Source organism: Polyodon spathula, chromosome 10 (assembly GCF_017654505.1).
Source record: "Polyodon spathula isolate WHYD16114869_AA chromosome 10, ASM1765450v1, whole genome shotgun sequence".
NCBI classification, from domain to species: Eukaryota; Metazoa; Chordata; class Actinopteri; order Acipenseriformes; family Polyodontidae; genus Polyodon; species Polyodon spathula.
The window spans coordinates 37,661,438-37,688,101 of record NC_054543.1 but is presented as its reverse complement, the minus strand read 5'-3'; the positions used below and the strand labels follow the sequence as shown (position 1 = coordinate 37,688,101).

Here is a 26,664-nt window from a genome sequence, read left to right as displayed (position 1 = left end):
GACTTCCTTCAAGGTTTTTGTTGCTCTCCTCTTGGAAAAGGAGCTGGAAAGATTGGGGAATGCCTGAACTCTCAAGTGATTCATCTTTTTTTTTTAATACATTTTGACTTGATACTTTTTGAAACAGTTAAAGCCAAGCCATAAATTAGGATCCATGCTGATGCATTTTGCCTTCTGAGAGTCTCGCATGCACTGTATGCCACATGTCTAAAGTTGGAAAATGAGGATTTGTAGAAAATGAAGCGATTGGCTGAGGGCTCAATCAGGAAAGGTTCACTGAGCTTTTTCAAACAGAGGTGGGAGTCTTGTGATACAGCTGCAGAGCCATCAGAGACTGGACTTGAATGCGAGTTCTGTGAGTCACAGTTTGACTATACTGTGACTGTGGGGAATGTGAAGTGGCCACTGTACAATTTAGTTTTTTTTTCTTGTTCTACTAACTGGAGCTTCATTCACCACCAGCCAGTTTGTACATCTGTCTGCCGGCTGTGCAGTCATACTGACGTCATAGAAAGTATTGCCATATTAACAGCTCTCTCTCTCTCTCTCTCTCTCTCTCTCTCTCTCTCTCTCTCTCTCTCTCTCTCTCTCTCTCTCTCTCTCAACACTAGACTCTTCCAGTCACCTGGAACACAGGATACAGTCTCTGCAACAATGAAAATGGAATCAGGACGTGAAACGATGGCGAGTGAAGCTGTGCTCAAAGATACTGCATCCTCATCCTGCTCCAGCCAGCAACTGGACAAAGAAAGCAGTGAAGTTATTAAAGAAGACCTGCAAGCGACTAGGAAGATTGAAAGGTTTGACATCCCACTGGACGATCTGAAAATGATGTTTGAGAAGTCCACGGCCATATCAGCTGGTTCACCAACCAACAAAGTAAGTCACCCTCTCAATGCTTGATTTAAGTACTAAGTGTAAATAACTGCCTCTCACTCTGAACCTTAATGAAAATATCAAGGTCAAACTTAATAATTTGTAACATTAGGTTTTTTGGGTTTTTTTTTGTAATATCCAATACAGTACTTGAATTATCTTACCGTTACAGAGGTAGGTTTTAAGCATATTATTTATAAATAACTTTAGATATAAATCACTGAGCAACAGAGGAGTTTAAAACATAAAAGTGTATTTTTTTATTTAGAATGACAGCACTCCACAGCAAAATATAAGATTAATGCACTGTAAGTATGGAAGTGCCAATTGTTAAGCTATAAAAAAAAATGTATGAATGCCTTTATAAAAGGCTAAGTGGTTTCATAGCTGTAGGGGGGTGCTTTGTTGGTGTGCTAGTGTTCATTAATTCTGCCAGATGTTTAGTCCAGCATTTTGTTTTTTTGAAAACTCTGTTTACAAATTAAGCATTTTGTAAAAGCATCAACTTCATGCAATGTAAATGTAAATGAGCAATATATTTATTATATGATTTATATTGTGTTGAGCCCATGCAAGTACATTTTGCATTAAATGGGTCCTGTTAAGAAGTCCAAAGGCAAGAACAATATTTCAGAAAGGAATGAATCAGATCTAAAAACCTCTCAGAATAATTATTTAACTGCTCCTTCTTGAAACTGCCTCTATTTCTTGCTATGCTGTTAACATTGCTTAATTTCTCATAATGTTAATTGTTTAGTTAATTGACCACAATTAATGTTCTTTTTTGGTGTCCTGTCATTTTAGTATGCAGTCATTTTTAAACTTAATCTTGTAAAAAAAAAGGTTCAGTGTTGACATTTTACTGTATAAACTATATAAATAGGAGCCAGCTTTTGTTCCTCATGTTAAAAGTCATCACAAAATGTCAGTTTTTGGTTAGGTTAGTGCAGTAGAAGAGAATTCATTCAGTGACACAATTAAGGGTCATTCTTCCTTGTCTGCAAAGTTAAGTTCATTGTTTTGATGCCAAAAAAGCTTTCCGCTATTGCAGGTCATGAGAAATTTGGAGCCTTTTCGAAAAAAGAGAACAAGGTTTCCACCAAGCTGTCTCTCACTTTAATGAAAAAATAAAAAATAAACTATATTTCCCACGAGTCACTCAGAGACATTAGCAAAATATTTAAGTTGAATTAAGCACCACAGCAGTGGTCCAGAAAATGTTCTGCTGTTTTGAATCACGTAAATAAAGCTTCAGTTCTTTAGAAAAGCTGCTGCAACAAAACGACCACATAAAAATAAACAGAAACACTGTGCTGTGCATTAGTCAGGACTGGGACACATCCATCAGCCTGGTACTGTATGATTAACCAAGCAGGATGTTCAATATCAACAGTAATATTTAGGTAATTATAGTAACACAGCCACTTAGAGATGGACTTTGAAGAAACACCACAACAAAAACTCATCTGTGTCTAAAGAAAAATATTGTTGTGCATTTTCTTTTGCATTTAAAACTGCTAAAGTAAACGAGGCCACACCCCTAAAGTTTTGTTGAAATAAGGCACTTGTAAATGCCAAGGCTCCAATATCACATTGCGTCTGTTTGTAACCTACTTTACATACCAAAACCAGCCACAAATAAGCAAAACTGATTTTGACTAAAACCTTATAGGAACAGAAAAAACAAAAGAAAGCTTGACATGAAACAAACTATGAGCTATTTGTCATATTATTATTATTATTATTATTATTTTTTTATTATCTATTTATTTATTTATTTATTTGTTTACAGTTGTTATAAAATATCACATTACAAAATACCACAATCAAGTCAGTAGTAAAAAGAGCAAATTCAAATAAGAGAAAATAAAAAAACTGTAAATAATTATGTTTGAGAGCAATTTCGACTAAGAGCAATTTACAGTAAAAATATTTGCTTGGAAATTCTATTAAAAGCAAGTAGTAAATACAATAAATGGATATGAATGATTTCAAATAAGAACAATTACAAAAAATGTGAATACGGTTACCATTAAGAGTAAAATCAAGTACAAGATACAGAAACGATAGTTATAATTGAGAGCAGTAGCAGATATAGCAAAGTGTAAAGCAGTTAAGTGCAAGTACAAGATGATGCAAGCACTGATACAATTGGGCGCCACATAGTCCAGTGTAATTGAGAGTTGTGAGGTTTACAGATGCTGTCTTAACAGGTGTGTCTTGAGGAAGTGTCAGAAGGTGGTCAGGGACTGAGCAGTCCTGATATCCGTGGGTAGGACGTGGGTAGGATTCATATACAGTACTATATTATTTTTCTTTGTATAAACATGCACTAGCATTTCAGGACCAAAATTACTTGTGTTGCTTGCATAAAAATTGCACTCACAAACTATGGTTACTGAAACAAAGCAATAGCACAAGCAGCAGAGTTAACAGCAACATTGACACAGCTTTGGCAAAAAGCTTAGGAGGCAGCATTCTGTAGTCATATGAAAGACAAGAAGCATACTACCACATAATTTGGAGGTTTACAGTTTAGATCTGATTCTAGACCTATCTTAAAATAATACTTAACTACCATGTCCACTCTACTTAACAACAGCCTAGAGACTGACTGACGTGAGCATTGTCTGGATATGCTGGATAAACATGCCCTTATTCTCATTGGCAACAGTTGGACTTTTTGGGCGGTGGTATTCAGACTATAAAAGGAAGGGAGGATAGGATATGGAAAATCAATGTACAAACACGATATCCCATCACATTCTATACATCATGCACAATGACTGCTGTGGGAGCCGTCCATTGGGTGTTACACAACTCCAAATAAAAGACCCTGGAAGTTACAGTAAGCTTGTTAATCTAAACAATTGTTTTCTACTCATTTACTAGCTATACCTGGTGGCTCTCTCCTTGGAGCAAAGGATGGTCACTTAAAAGTCATTTTTACATCTCATTGTCCTTTTCCCATTGTGGCTAATGGCTAAGTAGCTATTCACCTTCCTCCACATAACAAATACAATCCTGGTAGTAGGAGAGGGTGTGGGTAGCATGCATATAGCTGCAAGCTTTATTGATATCCATATTAGTATATTTTAAAGAAAATGATAGGATTAGTTCATTATTATGTGTATGACGATAGAATATGACGATTAATTCATATTATTCCTGCTTTAGTGAATGACCTGCTGTCAGCTAAGAGTTAAGCAATTAGGTTTGCTTGTCAAAGCATACTGGACTGATTGCTTGAGATACACTGTTAACACTTTTTTACAATGTTGGGTTCAATTAAGACTAGATAGCCCTATAAAACTCTTACATGCAGTAATAATTCAAACTTGAACAGGAATCATATATTGTGTACAAGAAACTGAATGTAATATATAAAGGAACACATACAGAGTGTTTCCTATCAGATTAGTTTCAACAAAGTAAGGGCTTGTTTCATTTCATGCCAAAAAAATAATTACAATCTGTCAAAAGTTACTGCAGTCAGCAGATGTTAAATGTTAGAGGGTAGTCGTTCATTAACATGTTTAAAACAAAGCCAGACATCTTTAAAGCATTAGATCAGAAGCTATGAAATTCTTCAAGGCTACATTCTGTAAATCAGACTGCAGATAAGAAATCATTACTGTTGGTTATAATGCAGTATTAATCCAGCCACTGGATTTTTACTTTTTTTTTTTTTTTTTTTTTAAAGTGGCAGTTGATTTCCATGGCCTACTCCCTAAAACCTGCAATGATGGAAAAGCAACATTTTAATATTGCTCAACCACCTTTTAAGGAGAAGATTGCACTAAATATCCTAGGAACACTATAGTTGTTGAAGTTGACATGTGTAATTGTTTAGGCTGTATAACTGGGTGGAAAAAGTCATCATATCAGCTACACCATACAGCACATCAAATGCCATTTATCAGCAAGTTGACTAGAAGTGTGTGGTCACTTCACGACTGACATTTTTTTGTTTTGTTTTGTTTTTAAACACATTTGAGAATTTGGTTGTTAATAAATAAATATATATATGGTGTGCTACAAATATCCATTTTAATGTATGTATTGATATATTTTCTGATTCCTTAAATAGAGCACACAAATAATATTAACAGAAATGAAGATGTATTGGTCTTTTGGTTTATTTGGTGACATCGGCTCTGGTCAATGTTTGGTTTTGTTCCTCCATTTTCTTTAAAAAGCACAAATACAGTACATATTTAGTTCAAAATCTCTGTGTTGTAATCACCACAAGGCGGCAGTCAGTCTTCTTAACGCATTACACATGGTTTCAGCAGAGGTGTACAACTCCAGTCTTCAGGGGCTATTGTTTATTTGAAATAGGACTCGGGTGTTGGGTTGAAATCATATGGCCAATAGTAAGCAAAGGTGTGCGCAGACATGCATTAATAACCCCATAATAGGTACTTGTATTTTGCAAAATAACGCATATTGAGCTGGTGCAAAACTAACTAGTATTCAGCAAATCAATTCGTGTCTATGCTCTGGGATCACACTAAACAAATGGGGGAAGACAGGGCTTGCACCATGACGCAGCTTCCAGGTACCAAATCTCTCCCAAGTTCCAGAAAATAAGGTTACAATTTTGATTATATTTTGTAATGCACTGTTTGTGCTAACTTTAAAAAAAAAAAAAACATTTCAGTGGCCACATAATTTATAATTTAATTGTACCGATCCATATAATTGTACATCCATGCCAGATGGAGTGCCACCCTGCTAATCTGGGCTCTTTTTACCTACAACTTCAATCACTGTATATGTGCCGAGGGACTTAACTACTACTTGAATTGAGAACAGAAACACCAGAACAGATACTGCAACTGCAAAACACCCAGATCTCACCAGACTTATTTTTTTCCGTCCAAAGGAGTGACTCAGTGATGCAGACTTTACAATCAGTTCATACTAATAAATAATAACTCTTGGAAAAAATAGTTCTAATTATGAAGCAGATTTTCTTTTCTTTTCTTTTTTTTATGTAACTACATTTCTTTTTGCTCCCCCTCCCACATACTGTAATTTTAAAAAAATAAAATAAAATGTTTAATCCCTGTAGTGCACATCTCTATGTTGAATGGAATCTGTTCTGGTTATTATTATTTTTTTTTTGCATTTATTGTCACACCATGTTGGCATAATTCAGCACACTATAGTAATTTATGTTCTGCCTCCTTCGTTCACATATCATTTGCAGTTGATAGTGTGTCTCTACATACTGATAATAGCTATTGCTCAAGAGCTTTCTTGTCTGTAAAGGCAAACTTCCCCTTGGGTATCTTTCACCAGGGTTAGCATTCATATTAAAATCATATTATCTTGGTGACAGTGTAATACATAAATCCTATTTCCTCAAACAGAATACAATTTCAGGATTTAAGGTACAGTGCAAGAAAAGCACGCTTTACAGTTTCTTCTTTAGAATAACCATACTTTGTAAATACCAACTGTTTCTATAACCCACATCAGTGTGCAGCTTCCAAGGTCTGTGCAGCTGATTGTTGCCCCCCCCCCCAAAAGAAAAAGGAGGGCTCTTATGGGAAGGTTGCAAATAAAAACTAGGTCATAGTTTAACTGCGCTCTAACCACCAGACTTTTGACACATGAAAATCCCCCAAAACATTATTGTTTTTCTTATGTCTTGGTAAACAACATAATATCATATATACTTATCAATTATTTATGTGTAAATTAAAAGAACAAGTCATTTCCCTTTAGGCTAGTAGGCTTAAAGTCAACAAATAAAACAGTGTATTAATCAAACTGCAAAGACTACCAAACTACAGTACCTATCACAGCCAATAATAATTTCATTACCCTAATTCCAGTGAAATGTGGGTGCTATACAATTTTGTCATTACTAGTATATTTTAGTGTTTTTTTTTTCTCATTTGTAGTTTTTAAATCGATATGCCATGTATATTGTAATACGAAATTCTGTTAATTATAGCATGTGTGAGTAGACATTTTACAAATAAATTTGTCACAAACTGATGAGTGCACAAATATATGTGCTAAATATATATTTGGACATTCAGTTCCAAGGCATTACCCTAGTGAGTAACACAGTCCGTAACGTAATGCGAAATAAATGTTACAAAATTAGAGGATGATTCTTTCTACTAATTCAGATTCTGAGGAACATTTTGAATGACTGTGTTCCTGGATCTGGATGTACTGTATATGTTTAGATGCCGATGTACTGTAACATGATGTGCATAGTTGGACTATTACTAATAGAAGTTATAGAAGACTAAATGGCAGCCGTATCAGTCCAGAGATGATAGACAAAGAGAAGATGTTTCGTTAATTCATTATTGTTTAGTTAGTCCAATGAAAGGTACCACATCTCCTTCTCTTTGTCGATAATAGAAGTTTAAAACCATTTATGATTTTCTTTTCCCAGTGATGATGCTGCTAAGTTTAACGAGATACATATACAATTGTACGAGTGATGGATGGATGTACAGACAAAGGCACTTCCCTCTGTCCCCACAATAGGATACTCCCAATAGCTTATGCTAAATAATGTTAATGCCAAGTTCCATCACAACTGGATCAGCAGCATTCTGATATATGGATCGTAACATATGTACGTACGTCTGACCGCCTCCACTATATCTCCATCAGCAGAGATTTGGATCATATTCCACTGTGGTTGCTAGTTTACAATAAAATGAATGAAGACGCAGAAGTGAAAGGTAAAAGTGGATATGAATGCCACGACACAAGAACAGAAATGTTTGTATAGTTTTAATAAAAAGGGCAACAGGACAAGGAGAGTGCAGTGCTAATAAATACACATTCGTCAACATTAACAGCTGCTTAACCTGGATGTGTGTATAGTATAGTAGACTCATGTCTTCCTCTTTGAATTCTCTTTGCTATGATTCAGCTACCAAGTGTGTATAAACATGAGCAGTGTCTCACAACCAGCTGTGTTCAACCCTCCTCAGTTTTATACTTACATGCTGTATACATCACTGCTGCCCGTTTAATACATTCTTACATCATTTGGCCTCCAGGCCACTCTACTTGATCAACAAGCAAACCTTATTTGTTTTACGTTGCTGAAAGGTACTTTTAACTGTAAAGTTTCTTTCCTCCTTTCCTATTGAAAACTGGAAGTCACCATGGGGTCTTTTCAGTTTCCTCCTGTCTGTAATTCTCTTAATTTTCGAAAAAGAGCTCACTTTTAAATATGAACTTTGAACAGGTGCAAGGTGAACACTTTCTTAAATATGCAAACACATTTTTAAACATGTTTGATACAATACACACTAAACTAAACTTGATAACATGTGCCTAATTCTAATTATATATACACTTCAATTGTCAAATCTAGTCTTAACAGGAGAATGTTCACATTAGAAAATATGAAGCTTGGAGTGCATTACAGTTACAGGACTACAAAAACGACTGTGAAAAGACAGTTACACAATGACAAGCTATTCACAGTTTCGAGTTGCAGCATGAGTGCTGATAGCACTGAGGTTTTAGTGGTATTACAGCATGGTATATATTGGAGTGTCTTGAATCTGCAGGTTTACCTAGTTATTTGTTTTAGTTTTATTTTCTTAATATAATTGTGATGTTAGGTATATAAATAACAAAACAGTTCTAATGCATGTTTATAGCAGTATTCTGGTCTGTACTTACAGTGCAAAAGGATGTTCATATACTGACATCTAGCAGGATATCGAAACTAAACAAAGCAAACTGTGCACATAGCAGTAGAATTTAGTTAATGTAAACTCAATAGGATAAAAATACTAAAATTACATTTGTATGCAATCAATTCCCATAGCCTACTTCAATCTGTTTTACTGTTCCAATCTAAATCATACTTCTGCTACTAATGCTGTAGTGTGAAGTTGTGCCTGTTGCCAAGTTACCTGCTTACAATTCAGTTTGAGTAGGATTCTTAATCAGGACAAATACAGAGGAGGCGGAATGAATAACATATAAAACAAGAATGCATTTTAAGAAAACTTAATTAAAACATGAGGTAGAAATAGTTTACTGCCTGGGAGTTTGTGTTTTATCAGTTTTATGCCACTCACGATGCATTATGTTGAGGAAAATTATTTGGTCACTCCTTATTATTCATGTGGATTCATATCTTAAGTGTGGGTCAGTGTTATGATGAACATATTATATATTTGCATTGTACAGTGCTCAGTGTGCACCGTCAGTAGAGTAGTCTATAGAAAGTCTACATCAGTTCCATTTAGGTTTAAACACAGAGCAAGTAAGCATTGTGCAGCTGGATTCAGGGAAATGAATCAGTTTGCTGAAGAACCTCTGTGAAGACTAGGCACAGAGCAATTATTTTAACATGATGATAAAGACCCAATGTTTGATCATACTTCATAATCTCATCAGACTGGTTTTTGGAAACCACCTCCGATTCAAGCTTACAAGAGCCACAAATATCAGTGTGACAATATGTTTATACATTCAAATACAAAATGAGTACAGTAATAACTTGATGCATTATTTAATAAAGGGAACTTTATGTGTTGTTTCATTATTCAGGGTTTTGTTACACTTTTCTTTTTCCAGCCCTTAGCTTAGACTTTAGTACACTAGTTACCCTCAGAGTATATAACACAACAAAAATACATAATGAGATTCCCAATAGGCCTACATTAGCTGTAATATGTTGAAATCAAAAGATGGCCTGTTGTAATCAGTTCATCCTCTCTTAGGTCTGTATATAATTAGTCTCCCTTGGATTTTCCACAGTTTGCTCTTCCTGTAAACAAGTCCCATAGTTTCATAAAACTGCTGTACTGTAATCTGGTTCATGTTTTTAGAGGTATATCACAAATTCAATTAACTTTAATAACTCAGAAAGCACCTAATCACTCATGGAGGAGGCAGTGTCATAGTGTCTGGGGATATTTGGTAGCCATAATATTGAAGACCTCTGTGTGATTTAGGGTACTAAGCACCAGTCTCATACATCGACAGTTCTGTAGAAATACCACTGTGACAACAGTTAATTAGTCAGAAGGAAACAGGCCTCAGAACTCAATTTAGGTTGATCCTGAGTCTTGAACCATTTCCAGAATACAAATATAAAGGAATAAATATTGATGTTTGTTGTGGTCAGTGTCACTGTATGTGATACAGTAGATAAATAGCTTCATGTTAGTTTGTTCCAGTAGTTTGTATATTGCTGCTGTACATCTGCTGCACAATAGATCCTACTATCTGCCAGTTTTATTTTATTATTTGGCCAAATGTACAGAACACATGTTTTGCATGCAAATGATGTCTCTCTGCTTTCATCAGCTCATACCTACTAAATACACAGAAAAAAACTGGGTAATCAATTGTGTTACATAAATCCCTAATATTAATGCTGCATCTGATATAACCAACTTTGAGCTAGCTCTTTTAATGACTTGGTTCTAAATTTCCTTGCCACAGCTATGTATGTAACACAGAATTTGTCATTCTGTAACCTTGCATTTAAAACACTGGCCTTGACACAGTAAAATCGTTTGTTTAGTTCTAACCCTCTGTCCATAGCGCTATTAATACTTAACTAAGGGTATTTTGCCTGCAGTTCACATTTTCCATGGAGACAATTTGTTTTTCCAATGTATTATCATTTGTTTATCCATTTTGCTTTAGAGGTTTGCCATGGCAACCAAATCAGCCGTAATGGTTGCTACAGTAAATTATGTAGACTTTTACTTTTTCTTTATTAGACCAGATTATTGTACCAGAAATGATGCATTTAAGTGTGTGTGGCCCTAAGCCCTTGTCAAGCAAAGTTATTTTGAATTCCTTTTCAGTTGCTTCTCTTATTATACTCATTTAAATGCAATTCTTCTGGCATTTTAGCATCAACACTGCAAGTGTCAGAGCTGGCAATGTATAGGGAAAACATTTCATTATAGTTTTAACAACAAAAAAATGGAACTGAATACAAATAATGTAGTGAATTGTAGAGGAAAAGGCTTTAGGGGAAATAATAATGAGCATAGTGCAGGACAGTATATTTAGTGTAGTTTATACTCTGCGATTTATTGAGCGGCCGATTGTCTTTATACAGTATACATTTTAACCAGTGGAAAATGATTAATAGCAAAAAGGAGGTTCATAAAGGCATTAGCTCAACTGATAACAGAGGAAAGTGCCACGCACTACAAACAATGTTTTGTGAAAATTCAAAGTCATGAACACATTTTTAAGGCTGCATTTCTTGTGTTTGCACATAATCAGTAATAAGTGTAATGGCTCGGGAGCAAATTAGAAGTCAGTTAAGTAATGAAAACATGAACAGGGTGCAACATTGGGAAACTCAACTTCATATCACACAGGAATGTTTGAGATGGCACATCAATGATTGGATCATAGTCTCTTCACTGACAAATGCAGTTTGAATTGTTGATTTCCCAGATGACCCCTTAGCCCCTTGTCCTGGAACCCAATTATTTTTGTCACGTGCTTCAAACATCCTGAAATATTCCCCATGTCTCAGAATGGACCACATTAAGAAAGACTACAGTACTGCCATCTAGATTAACAAGGCTGGTGAAGCAAGCACAGTGATGATAAATCAGACTTATTTAATTTTTGTAAATGCGTGTAGACAGGCATTGGCTTGAAATTTTTGAGCATATAATGTACTCTAAAAGAATAATACATTTAAAAGGTTCAATGGACATTTTCCTTTTTCATAAAGGGCTTGACTTGTTTTGGAGAATGCACATATACCTTACTATACCTAATGCTGTCTATATCAAATCAAATCAAATTTTATTTTGTTTATAAAGCTCCTTTCATGGCAAGCCGTCCCAAGGCACTTTTAACAAGAAAAAGGACATTCGGAAGTACATTTAGTATAATAAAAACAATATAACCAATTAAAACCTCAAGAGAAAACAACATTTTAAAATTAAAGCAAATAAAGAGGACTAAATATTATAAATGATATAAAAGCCCTATTATAAAAGTATGTTTTTAATTTAGTTTTAAAAAACGCCAATGTAGGTGTCTTCAATGCAATACGAAACTTAATTTGATCTGCAAATGAGTGCTAGGCACAAAACTAAGTTAACTAACTTTAACATTTTACAATGGATTTGCAAGAAGAATACAACAGTGCATCTGCATTTGGTTACTTGCTTAACTCCATAGATGTGATGCAAAAAAAACAAAATAATACTGATAAAAGTAAAGATATGATGAGTAAATGACGCCTTGAGTTGTGACCTGTTAAGTATTTTTTTTTTTTATTATTACAGTTACTAAAACATTATAGTTTCAAATTTTCAGAACCCCTTTAGTTCCTTCTAGTCGAAAGCAGAATTTGTTTTAGCCACTATGTAGTAATGAATATCATTAACTCGCGGTTTAGCACAAAAGCACATTATTTTGTGCAAATATTAAGTTCAACTGCTTTCATTTTTTATGTCTGCTGTACTGTATTTAAATGTGCAATCTCCTAATGGCAACAAGACACAACCAGGAAGCTGAGTTTAAAAAAAAATGGTAATGAATTGCAAGTTTGCGTGGACAATGCCCCAGAGGTCAGCTTTGTTTGTGCAGCACTGACATTGCTAATGCTCAATAACTAAGCAAGTAACGGGAAAGCCTACTTATATTGCTTACTCATTTGTTTGTTTTATATTCAGAAATAGGAAATAACAGCTTGTAATGATTTTACAGCGTATGATTCTTAATCCAAATAGGTGCTTTCACAAAACTGGAATATGGCTTGCTTGTGATGGTCACTCCCACACAGGAAAACCACAGGTGTTTCCTTCTGATAGCGTTCAACATCCCCTTTTGTCTTTACCAGGAAGTATGGCCAGAAAGAGCTTCCCATTCAGCAGCATCTAAGAGACAGCTTGTAAGCAACTACAGCAGTTCTGTGATGGACCAGAAAGACAGCCAGACAGAAGACAACATGTCCTCAAAATCCAGCCTGGACAACGGTAAATGTGAGGAAAACATATTTATAGAGTATTATTTACAATGTACAGATATTTTTATTTCATTTATCATTTCAAGAATACATATAAACACGTAAAGAGCGATGCATGGAACTATTTCATATATGTTGGTAGAAGTGAAAGAGAATGTCCAGTAATCAAAAAATTGCATTTGGAAAAATGAAATTGAAGGTTTTCAGTCATATCTGCTTACGAAAGATAAGTCTGAGTGCTGAAAGTAGTAAAACAGTTTTTACTTGGTAGCAGAGTAGCAAATACTAAATATGCATGTTTTGCAAAAAGTGTCTGTAAGAATCAGAGCCCCATATGTAACAAAATCAGTATACCTCAAAACATACTGTTTGCTGATCATCCAGGGTAGGTCCCCATGCATTTTTCATTAATTCATAATGTGGTTTTGTCCTTTTAAGGATATAATATTATATATATATATAATATATATATAGATATATATATATATAATATATATATATATATATTCTATTCCATTTATAATAAACCAAGTAACACTTTGCAATTTGATTCCATTTATAAATAGACCAGAACCAAGTACACTTCCATTATTCCTGGTAGCTGATGTTGCAACTGTTTCTAAGAATTGCTCATCATACAGTAAATAGTTATTTAGTCACACCTATAGGGCCTGAGACATGAACATCTTAAGGCACTGTACAATTCATGTTGTGCAATAAATCTAGGTAAGTCACACGAATATGTTTTAAGACTTTAATTTATTTGCATAATGCCATTTATATCTGGAATGTAATTGAGTAATGAATGACACGGCATTAGTGCACTTTTAAAAGATACGCCTTGGCAGAAGCTACTGTATGGAGTGCAGTGGAGTTGGTAGAAGCTACTGTAGCAGATAAGTGTCCAGTGGCATTCCCATGTTTATAAACCAATAACTATTGTCCTAGTTTATTTTTGACAGGAGCACATACTTTTGTAATCAATGTTGTGTCTAAGGCAGTTCATACATATTTGCCTCGAAGAAAGATTTAATAAAAGTGCAATGACATCACACAGGGGCGATCCTCCTCCGGGTACAACTCCAGCTCCTGGGTTATGTCTTCCTTGACATCTAGTGCTTTCATTAAACACCAAACTTGATACAGCTGTAATATAACTGCTTTGTAAAGCCATAGCCCTGCGTGGAATACTAGCGCTTTTCTTATATGCAGGTATAATCAGTGATATTATTCTCTATGCTAAAACTATATACAAAAACATTTTAGGTCATTAAATACATTTTAGGGTAAATGAGGAAACACTTGATTCAAAGGCATGCATTGTCTGTGTTAACAAAAGTTTTGGGTTTTCTTTTTTTAAGAGAGTGGTAGGATTGAAACCTTAGTTCTAAGTTGAATACTACCTCTTTTTAACAATGCGATTTAAAGTCCAATATTTTTTTTATTTTTTTGTTTTTATTTTGAACACTTAATGGAAAATATATTGTATACACAGGGTCGTATTTTGTTTCCATAGCCCTGGTGTATTGGTTTAAACAGGATGTTTCACTTGTATTTATAATCATATGATTAAGAAAAAGGAAACCTAACTCACACTGTCCCTTATCAGAGGTGTTAAACCAAATAACTCTTGTTCAGAGTACATTACAGAAATATAATGTTACTGAGAACTCAAGGGAGTATTTAGTGGGTGTAGGTGTGGAGTTCTGATGCTTTCATTAGATTTCAGTTTGACAGTCAGACTTTCCATTAAGGCTGGATTGGACAACGTATGATTTTTAACATTTATGGCATGTCATAAGATGGATTGCACCCACATTAACACAATATTAAATGAAGCGCAGTTGGTTTATTGGAAGTATGTATTAAATTAGACCAGATGCACTGTGCCCTTTGCCAATGTGTTTTTGTTATTTTTATTTGTATAGCACACTGTCAGAGTTGCCAAATAGCATAATTACAGTAAATATCTGAAAGTCCAATCAAAATTCTCTGCTTGCATGAAGTTGAATCAATTTCAGGTACTAACTGAAAGCAGAGTTCCTACTGTGAAATAAAATACATGGTAATATTAGCTTTATACAGAAACAATGAATAACCTTATAAAGGCAAAAGCTTACAATGTTTCATCCAACTGAAATTTGATTTATGTGAAAGATTTAGATGTATGCCTTTGAAGAATGAATACCATTCTCAGCCATACTTAGGAGGTGTAAGTTTTGCATTTTATAAACTGCTGATCTACTTCCAAACCTTAACTGGCAATAGCAGAACACAAGGCATTGCTGTTCTAAAGATTTCACTACAGTGGAGATTTGGGCATCAAAGGAGAGGTTACTATCCAGAAGTACACCAAGGCTTCGTACAGTGGGGGAAGGCAGCAGCAGACAGTTTCCGAGGTTCAAGGCAGCAATATTGAGATTCTTGAGTTGAGTTTTTGACCCTACTAGAAGTTCAGACTTGTTGGTGTTGAGCTGAAGAAAACTGGCAGACATCCAGGCCTCAATGTCTTGGATGCAAGCCGAGAGTCGAACCAAAGCAGAGGGACATCCAGGGTATAGTTTTATAAAAAAAAAAACTACTTTTTTTATAAAATGAACTACTTTTATTCAAAGATGTGAAATCTTCCAGATTGATCCTGATTGAACCCAGATCCAGTCCACTTGGCCTGCTACAGGAAATGTTTTAGTAAATAACATGGCGGGACATGAAGGTAGTCCAGCTGATGTCAGTTTCTAAACATAATTGTTCCTGGGAATTGAGCCAAAACTGACTGGTAAAATCCACTTAAAAAGAAAGCACATTAAAAGCAAAAGGGTTAGTGATCAGATCCTGAAATCTGGCAATGGTGCCAGTATAACCAACAAATGCTGTTATCTTAAGAGCTTGATTATGGAACTGAGGGCCTGTGTGTTTAATTCCCCATAAATTAAAGATTCACAGGTTCCAAACAGAGCTATAATCAGCTTTAGTTCAGAAGAAGGTAAAACATCATTATTGATTATGCTTTGAAGTTATGTTTCTTTGCTTAAAATAAATAATTCTATACTGTAATAATAATACTTTATAAGGGTCACCATGTACATAACCAAATTAAAACACTGGTATTTTATATATGTATTATATAAAAGGTTTTTAAAAAAGAAGTGAGAAAAGTTACATAAATCTGCTATTAACTCATCACACTTAATACAAATGGACCTGCTCACATCTTGGCATTTGGCTTCTCATGCCGTAGCTAGATGTTTATTACAGAGTGGGGCAGTGCTCAATGAACTGAACAATAATGGGATACCCTTTATCCAGTGATCATGTCTTGTTACATGATGCTATAAAATTGTAGAATGTCTCTAAAGCTCCAGAGAAATAAATAAATGGACAGAAAAAAAACAGGCTGTACTTGTATCCTTCTGAAGGTTGCTTTTTTCCAGGGGTATTTCAATGAAACATTTATAACATAATGTTGCTCGCTTTCCTTTCCTTTCTGTGGTTATCCAACCAAGCCTGCACCTGAATCGCCTGTATATGTACACAGTCCAATATTTACACCCTAACATTGCAAACATACTTTTGAAAATATTAATATATTCCAAGCGGATGTGGATTACAAAATAGCCCCTCAAAGTTGCTAATACAGGAAATAGGATGAGATGGTGATAAAATCTTTCTGCTCTACTTTCCAATTCCCAATGCTTTCTGATAACCAGCTCTCTAATTGCACTTAACAGAAAATGATTCTCGAAATTGGGGTTTAAAAAAAAGATATACTGAAACTTCTCTTAAAACTATTACAGTACGCAGCATGTCTAGTGAATCAAGGTGTAGTGAGGGGTGAAATATATAATTTAACAACTTGTACAGAACGTACAAAATGAGTTTGTAGTGATGAATGGGGAATATAGTTTAATAATAGAGAACTTTAAAGTGGAAAGGAAGGGAGATAACAAATAGGCTATATAAAGCTTGTAAGGAAAGGAAGAGATAAAAGGGTGAGCTATCAAATGTTGGCACGCTGTGGTATAAGAAATACAAAGAAAAAACTACTTGAGGATGAGATAGTGGCAATCTAGGAATAAACATGCTTGGTAAAATTGCTCTGCCACATGTAATTCACTTTACCAGTCTCTGGTGCAATTTTCTTTCTTTTTTTTTTTTTAAACAAAACATCTTGTCATTATAGTACATGACTTTTTTTTTTTTTTTTTTTTTTTGACAATACCAATAAAAGCAAGAACTTTAAATATGTAATGTATTCATACATATAGATTTTAAATGTACTTTTACTTCCTTAATCTACTTTCTCTCAGTACATGAAGTCATCTCTGAAAACTGCCAAAACTATTTATTTGCTTTCAGAGTTTCAGAAACTGAGTTTCAGTAAGCCACTCAAAACGTCACTTCTATACTAATTGTTATTGATCATACTGCTGAAGGCATTTCCAGGTATTGTAAGTAATAACATTAGCAGTAGTTAATGATCATTGGTTTCAGATTAAAGGGTTCTGAGCAGGTTAGTGCACACTTTAAGCTTTAAGATATAAGTGATTTTGATATGGTCCTTTAACTAGCATGTTTTTTTCCAGCACTGTTTGGCTTCAGCTAAATAAATAAATCCTACAAGTGGTTGTCCAACTGCCTCAGATAAAATAAAATAAAAAGTTATGTTCAGAGCAGAATGCAGCGAGGGAAGTGACACAGCGTCTGTGCTACAGTAGGCTAGTTGTTTCACTTGTGAAATGATTCTGTTTTGATTAAATGTGTGCCAAGCATGCATAGAGTAGCTGAGTTATCATCTATATCTAAGTTTTGTATTATTATTATTATTATTATTATTATTATTATTATTATTATTATTATTATTATTATTATTATTATATTTATATTTTTTTTTTTATTATTATTATTTTCTTGATTTTCAAAGTCATTTGTTGCTGATATATTTTTTTATGTTATATTTGCTAACAGAAAATGACCAGTTAAATACAATATAACAAGGTAGCTGCAACCTCAGTGTAAATTAAGATTTAATGAAGAAAATAAATTTGAAAAGTACTGGACTCGCTATTCTAAATGCCTGGTTATTATTGTAGCACTAGCCCCTCCACCAATTACAGTACAAAGTAATTTCTGGTGTATTTATGATCTTAATAATAATAGTAACATATTCTTTCCATAGTACCCTGCACAGTTTTAACTAAAATCCTAATTATGGCTTGGGGCCAAATAGTGCCTCCAGGTAATGGAAGGAATTGAAGGGATTTCTTTGCCATGTCACTGCATTATGTAAAGACATGCAATGACTGGTTTGCTTATAGTGTACAAAGTTTAAACATGGTGGTGAAATACTCTTGTTTTTTCTAGATTTAAAACAAATATGATGCTTAAAATGTTTTGAAACAATGCAATAACACCAATGCAATAAAAACACAAAATAACATTAATAACACTAAAATAAAAAGCCAAACAAGTTACATGTATGTAAGGATGGAACATATGCCATACAAAATGTAAATCCTTATTCCTTTCCATCATCACATTGTTAGTTGCAAAATACACAGCATACACACACTTGTTTTGAGGACTGTTTTGTTGGGTGTGGGGGGTGCAATTGATCTATTAGAATTATTTTTATTAAAATGAGACCAGTTAGTATGAACTATTATCATTATCGCTTCATAGAAGTAATACATTAGGTTTATGATGTGTGTGTGTGTGTGTGTATATATATATATATATATTATATATATTATATCTATATAATATATATATATATATAATAATATATATATATAAAATACAGCTTTTAGTTTTTACAATATACAGTTTGTTGCATTTCTTGCAGATAATGCATTAATCTATTCCTTTAGAGGTACATATAACTTGATCATGGATGTTGAATGAAGATTTAATGCAAGTAATCTCTGTTTCAGAATTAATGTATTTACAGGTATTACACTGTGGTCTATTACATGGATATGTGCCTTTCAAATGTTACCCAGAAGGATGAATAGCACTGTGTACCACATATTCTCTTATATTCTTGTCTCTTCTATATAACATCAAGGGGGGAGTCTTGAAAATAAGTGCTGTAGATGGGTCTTGTTGTAAAATGTTAAAGTTTCTATGCACAATTGTCTATATCTTTCTGTTGGTATTGTGGTAAATTAGGAGCAGAGGGATTCTATAATCTGTGTGTTGTATCGAGTCATGGCACTGTTTTGAATTCCACCATTAACACCACTCTCTACTACAAGCCAACTGATTCGCATTCATATCTGCAGTATGACTCCTCACCCCCTAAGGCTTGCCGTGACTCGATTCCCTGTTCACAACTGTTAAGCGAGATGTATTTGCAGTGACGATCAAGATTTATTCGCCAAAAGTGAGGAAATGTGTGTGTTTTTTTGGAAATTGTGGCTTTCCGGACAAGATCACCACTAAAGCTAAATCCTACACTTCAAATATAAATATAAATAATGCTTTATATAATAACAATATACTACAGACAGATGGTAGAATCTCTCTGGTCCTCACTTACCACCCTACCAAAAGAAAGATACAGACAATTTTCAAAGAAACACATCAAGACCCATCTACAGCACCTATTTTCAAGACTCCCCCTTGACGTCATATGGAAGAGACAAGAATATTAGAATATTATTAGAATATTATTGTGGTATACAGTGCTATTCATCCTTCTGGGGAACACTTGAAAGCACATATCCATGTAATAGAGCACAAGGTAATTCCTGTAAATACATTAATTCTGAAACACAGATTGAAGATACTAAATCTTCATTCAACATACATGTACATTTAAAGGAATAGTCTACCGTATTATCTGCAAGAAATGCAACAGATTATATATTAGGGAAACTAAAAGGCGTTTAGCAGACCAGTTTGTAGGACACTTAAGAAGCATTCGCATTAACACCATTGCATTTCCAGTAGCCCGACACTTCAGCAGTGATGATCACACTGTTGAAGACATCACAGTCTGTGTCAGTCGATCAATCAGTGCTATGGAACAAATGTTGCTCGGAAACAAAAGGAATGAGAGTTTATCTTCAATCTGGAAACTTTGGAACCTCTGGGAATGAACATTCTATTCTAATAATCATGATGCCATACACAGAATTTTGTATAATTACAAATTTTGAATAATAACAAGTTTACTGCACTGTGTTTACTTGTCTTTTTAAACAGCTGAAGAAGGACTTTTGCCCAAAAAGTCCTGAAAATAAAATATTTTTTTAATCTTTTAAACCTTTTGTGTAATTTTTTAAAGATAGATAGATAGATAGATAGATAGATAGATAGATAGATAGATAGATAGATAGATAGATAGATAGATAGGAATATTGGCCAGTTTGATTGGCTTGACAGGTGTTAAAGAAAAAGTATGAGGATGTCTTTGCATATGGATTTCTAGAAGTCTACATTGAGGCCACATATTCCTCATCTTCTAAAAAAAGACACCAAGGTTCAGCTTTTACAAGTGGGCTAAAATAAGATCAGCTGTCACTGTCTCACTTGGTGAGAGGAGGTTGAGACAGATAGGATTGGAGCTGGTCTCCACCACAGCAAGCAGGATTTACAATCTTCCTGGGCATAACACAAACCCTGCTATGAGTGGGTTTTGAATCCTTTCGTAGGATACTACTGCTCTAAACACTCAAGAACCTTTTCTTTTTTTGTGCGAATACAAAAAAGAGGTAAGTATTCAAGATCTTTAACAGCTCTTTTTTTCAACCATTCTGATTTACAAAAGCTAGTCCGCTTAAGAAATCCTCAAAGATCTAATTCACTGAGGCAAGGCTGTTCAGCAACACAGTTTTAATGGAAATCAAACTGTCACATTATACTGTACTAGTGTCACTTAAATGCATTTGTGGCGTTTCTTATTTGTGGTGTGATCCTGTATATCCATGTTGGGGTGAAACTTCACTAAGGTCACGACGTACCACGATATGCTTGTCATAATATACATTATAGTGAGCTATGTTGTATGACGTGTAATAAGACAAAATGATTATTAATGATGGACTATTTTGTTAATCAGCAAGGAAAGCTTGTATCCATACCAACTATACATCTCATGTATTCAGGTACTTTTTAGTAGATTACAAGTAGCTGTGTTTTAATCGCTTATCAGGAGTCTGCCTGCATTTCCATGCCATGGGTTAAAAGGTTGTTTGTTTATAATTATTTTTAACTGGAGAGTAATTTTTGTCACTGATGCCTCATTTACACAGGGGTCCTGAAAGATAACAGCAGCAGCAGCAGTCAGACAGAATGAGATCATTACAAAAACAAAATGTACTAGTAACCGATAAAAGATTCTGTTAATGCATTCTTAAAGACAGTGACCTTTAACTAGGGGAGCTGTGAGAAATACAGCAAATACTGTATCCAACATAATACACATTTGGAAGGGGTAATAGAAAGTGGGTGTATTGTTTTTTTTTTTTTATCCCCAAGATGTGTACTTATGCAATAACAACAGGTTTATTTCTACCACATGAAGTCAGTCACAAGCCGCGACAGACAAGGTGCACACGCATAATAATTTAAAAGTAGTCTTATCGACATGAATTGGTTATGAGTTTCAGAGCAATTATTTCTACTAAATTATCCTCTGGGCCACATTCAATAAACTTGCATTATTAGCGGCTTTTTTTCCACACACATTAATCATATTTACGATTCATTAATTAAAACAGATGCAACCCTTGACAACTAATACTTGCTAAGCGGCAATAACCATAGACCACACTTATTTTTCAGCAAAATGTATTTTTTCAAAAATAAAACTAAACAACCATAGTGAACATGGTAATGGCTAAACAACTCCTGTTTGAGAATGCAGTGGTTTATTGCTTTTATCAACCTGTTGTTATATTAAAATAAGACTGGGGTTTTCAGGTTACCTGTTTCTCAGTAGGCACTGCCAGCTCCAGCTCCAGCTCCTAGATTGGCACAGTTTAATGGTGACACTGGTTTGAATGTATGCACCCCACTGATAACCTCATAATACATCACTCTGATGACACCATTGATTCCATATGCAACTAACAGCCAGGGAGACAAATACTGTGAGCTCATATCCCACTGATGGCAGAAACATGCTAACTCTTACTCTTCTCATATGATGTACCGCCCTATTACAGTACATACATATTTATGTAGTTGACTATTATCTCCTCAATATGTGTCATTGAAATGACCGAGGGATATTATCTGTATACAGCAGAACTGTGATCACTTTAGAGACAATTAAAAGCCATAGTCCACCTCTAATATGTGAAACACCGACGTACAAGTTGTCAGAAAATGTTCTTCATGGTTGTTCAGCATTCTTCTAGTTTGCTTTGTGACCTTTCTTTGCCTCCATTTCATACAGTGGTTTTCTCAGGGGAAAGGAAATCTGATTCTGTGGTATCCTGTAAAGTAGTTTATAAAAAGGAGGGTTTCTTTTTTAGCTGGACCTGGCGCCAGCATTACTTCACCTAACTGTTATGTGAGCTTCTGACTCACTGCGACTGGTCATGAGATACCCGTGGATTGCCATTACACTTTTCTGGCACTAAAATCTCTATATGGAGTTTCCTGTCTCCTACTCACCAACCCTTTAACATAAATGGATACATTATCCCTTTTATTTCAACAAGCATAAATAGGTCACATTACCGTAGGTGTTAAATATTTGACCTGTCTTTCAAAATGTGATTGCGAAGGAACCTATTTATTTTAGGAGGTTGCTGTGCAAGTAGCAGATCTGATGGCACCAGGGTGATAGGTTTACACCAGCATACTAACCATAGCTAGGAATCTAAACTTGGTGGTTAAAGGTTTAAAAGGGAACATAGTTTCATCACATGGCATGTTTGTTGGTCTTAATTCAAGTCTTAATGTGATTTTGTAATTGGAGAATATATAGTACCATTGCACAAGGACTTTTAAGCAATTTTTATAGACAACTTAACAGATCTATTAAGGGTATAAATGACAATGTGTGTTAAAAAAAGAGAACCAACTAGGAGTTAGGTAGGTGGTAGTTTAAGGCATATCATATCACGCATTTGAATAATCAATGTTTTGCATAAAGCAAAAAAAAGTTTTCAAGTTCAAGGTTGTTGTCTAGTTTATTTCCACTTTTTCCATTTCATGGATAAATATAAAGAAAGGCTTTTTTGCACTCTGTCGCCATTGTCCACACATGCTATTTTGAGTAGATAATGTATAATTAAAGCTGTATGTTGACAGCACCAGATCACTGGCGTGACATTGATAAACTGGTGGTATTACTAAACTATAATTTATTTTGGGCTTAACTACATTTTTACTGTTTAATAGTGCCTTGGTTTATTAGATTTCTTGATAGGCTTCAAAGCCATAAATTATATGTGCTTATATATTTAACAGCCCCTCTTTGACAAGCAAACTAATTTTGTCTCATAATATGCAATGATATTCCAAAACGGGAAACTTCACCAAACACAGGAAACATGTATAAAATACCTCACACATGTAAATATTTATTTTTACCATTATTTGAAGAAGTATGTAAATAATAAATAAAGTTTCCAGAATTGTTGTACGAGGATAACCAGAGCCAGCTGCTGTACAAAAATCATTTTTCACGTTCTTTTAAAAAATGATTTATTACGAATGTCATTTGTCATATAGATTATTTTTTTTTGCGTGTTAGAATAAAACTAAACTTACATTTTCTCACTGTAAAATAATTTAAACTCTAACAGCAATATGTATAATTTATCAAGTTATTGATTTAAATGATTTCTGAAAAGATTATACAGTGGTGAAATGACAAAGTTTAACATTCCATTGAGCAAACTGTCCAAATTAAGCAATTTTATTTCATTTTAGATAATACAGTACAAGCTAAATCTAAGACATTGAGCTCATTTAGCAAAAATAAATAAAGCAGTGGTTTGCTAAACCATGCGCAACAGCAATTTGCACTTAAGTGTTTCTCCATTACCCCTTTTATACCTGTCATCAGCATTCTGTCATTTGAAAACCACTAAAAAAATCCAAACCTCCCACCCACACACAAACACACGTAAGGCCCATTGTCTTATTTAGGGGTTAGCCCCAGCAAACAAACTAGCTTGAGGTAGAAACATTGCAAAGTTGTTCTAGAATTTATGATTCAGAGTTTGAAGCTGTATATGAAACAAACTGACCACACAATAATTAGCAGAGCCTCAGAACTGAGCAAGATATTGTGGTTCCAGCGCATGTATTGTGTTTCTGCAGCAACTGCATCGACACCTTGTTTTTTGTTTCCTTTGTGTTCAAAAACAGGCAAACAATAACTTGGTTTCTCTATTTTAAAATGTATCAGCGTTGTTTGCATATGCACGAGATAACTGTCTGAGGACAGAACGGCAGATAAATCCTTTCTGCCTGCTATGTATAGAAAGAAAGTAAATGGTTTGTGAATCGCATCACTGCTAAATGATGCCATTCCATCAGACTGAGGGAACACAATTCTTTGCATGTCGACAGAGCTTTAGTGTGTCTGGTCTCTCATGACTTAAAACACAATGTAAAAAAAGAGAAATAACCCATATACTGTATGCTGGAAAATTAAGTTAGTTTATGTTCTAACTTCCTTAGACCTGTAATATAAATCTAATGTCTGTATATTTAGAAGTTCTCCCCTTATCGGTAAACACTAGCAATAATTACTTCTGTAATGATCTGACTGTGTGAATTTTGTAAGTAGTTCCATTGATGTATTGTTTTAGAAATAATAAGAAAATAACATTCTCTTAATCATCCTTAGAAAAGCTTTACATTCTCCATTAGTGCATGCCACAAAGTTCCTCTCACACATGTTACTGTGTGGATGTTGTCAGTGATTCACAATAACATTGTTTCAGACATGTTTAATATAATGTGATGGTATTAACGGTGAATTAAATATTACTATGTTTTTATAATGATTGCCCATCATTAATATTTCAGTTCACAATTTCCACAATTTTGGAAAACAGCATAATGTAAAAATAAATATATATATATATATATATATATATATATATATATATATATATATATATATATATATATACACACACACACACACACACATTTTTATTTTTTTTATTTTTTTTAAAAAGCTTTTAGTTTGTATTGTAAATGCAAACCCGTTTCCCTTTGGGCTTTCTTTGTCTGTTAAAGGTAGCACGGCTCATTAATTATTGTGGGCTCTCTGTTCCTTAGCTGCTGGCAGCACTGACAAGCTTGGAACCGTGATTTCAACACCATTGGATAACCAGGAGACTGTTTCGCTGAAGGAAAGACTGGCCATGTATGAAGCGGCTGTCTCCAAGAAGGAGGCTGCCAGCCCCTCCAACACAGTAAGATACAACTTCTAATTCTAAAGTTGGCCAGGATAATGTATTTGCATTTTAAAAATACCCATTCTGGAAATGTCTAAGATTTGTAAGTTAATTTACATTTTTAAATAAATATTTATAGATATTCCTGATACAGTAGCAGTCATATACTCCCCATTCCCTAGTTGTTTTCATTATAAATCTTTTACTTAGTTTATTTGGTTTGGGGAACAAATAATTAATTTAATTGGAGTTATCACTAAACAGAGCAGCATAAAAAATAACAACAACAGCTGTGTTTGATTTAAGATTGAAAATCCCATCTTCCCTTCAAATAGATATTGTTATTTCACTATATATATATATATATATATATATATATATATATATATATATATATATAGAGAGAGAGAGAGAGAGAGAGAGAGAGAGAGAGAGAGAGAGAGAGAGAATAATAGATGGATGGGATGCAGTGAGTTACAGGAAAATAATTCCATCTAGGGTTTATGTGGCGTCATAGACTGCGAGACCGACAGATCGAGTATAAACTGTCACAGAAACCCGAGATGGAATTATTTTTCTTTAACTCACTGAAGCCTATTTAATACTTGCTCAGGATGCAAATATAGCCTTCATTCATGTAATATATACTATTATTATTTTTTTTTTTTTATAACGCATGTTAACCGCATTGCTGTGTCTTGAGCTTTTCAGCACACCATACTTAAATCCTGGCCACAGTAACATTGGATTGAATGTCTGTACAGTTATTGTTTAAATAGAAAGTTAGTCATTGAACCGTATAATGGAGCAAAGCAATACAAATTAATAGGATTATTTATTTATTTAAATGTTCTGACGTCTCACTGGGCAGACGCTTACTTGACTGCTGTTGAAGTGAGTTCCAGCATCACACACAAACAAATCTAGTCTTCACTTCTCAAAATACACTAGCACTGCAGCAGTTCTTCTGCTACAGACAACAACAATACAACGGCAAATTAAATCCACGAGTTGTGACAGAAATTCATGATCGCTGTAAGCCCATGAATCAAGCTAAGTATGATAATACTTAGGGAGAGTAGGCTGTTTTTTGGTTTTTTTTTTTACCAATAGTATGTAAAGCCTACTTATATTTCTTGTTAATTTGCAGTTTTTGAATATGTTCACTTCAGTTAGTTTTCTAAAAGGGCTTACTGCAGCTACATATTTATAATTTTATTTAATAATCACACACACACACACACACACACAAACACGTATATATAATAGGGAAGGCAGCATCCGGGATGGTAGGTGATTTAATAACATGCAAAGACATAAGCCTGATTGATATACGCTCCTTGCAAAGGAGCCGGCTCTTTTGTACAGCGGTATCGGCGCTGTGCTTTAGTGCGAGAGGTTCCGAGTTCGTGCATGGCCTCCGCCTGTGTGTGGACTGCCTCGTCCTGT

The 26,664-nt window shown here is 34.5% G+C and overlaps 1 protein-coding gene and 1 long non-coding RNA gene across 5 annotated transcripts in view; both read left to right on the top strand.

Moving 5' to 3' along the window:
- Positions 1-330: 330 nt before the first annotated feature.
- LOC121322250 (xin actin-binding repeat-containing protein 2-like) overlaps positions 331-26,664 on the top strand; it is a 43,521-nt gene continuing 17,187 nt past the window's right edge. Inside the window, exons 1-4 of one of the 4 annotated variants that reach the window (XM_041261932.1) lie at positions 331-355; positions 612-879; positions 12,716-12,857; positions 25,097-25,233. In XM_041261932.1, the coding sequence (XP_041117866.1) occupies positions 345-355; positions 612-879; positions 12,716-12,857; positions 25,097-25,233 (558 nt within the window). In that variant the 5' untranslated portion in view covers positions 331-344. Of the gene's footprint in view, positions 356-566; positions 880-12,715; positions 12,858-20,460; positions 20,557-25,096; positions 25,234-26,664 lie in introns of those variants that run through there. The other 3 variants (XM_041261933.1, XM_041261931.1, XM_041261934.1) reach the window with 3 other exon arrangements.
- LOC121322251 lies at positions 3,158-5,544 on the top strand. Its single transcript, XR_005951011.1, has 2 exons — positions 3,158-3,724; positions 4,580-5,544. It is a non-coding gene; the product is annotated as an uncharacterized LOC121322251 (long non-coding RNA).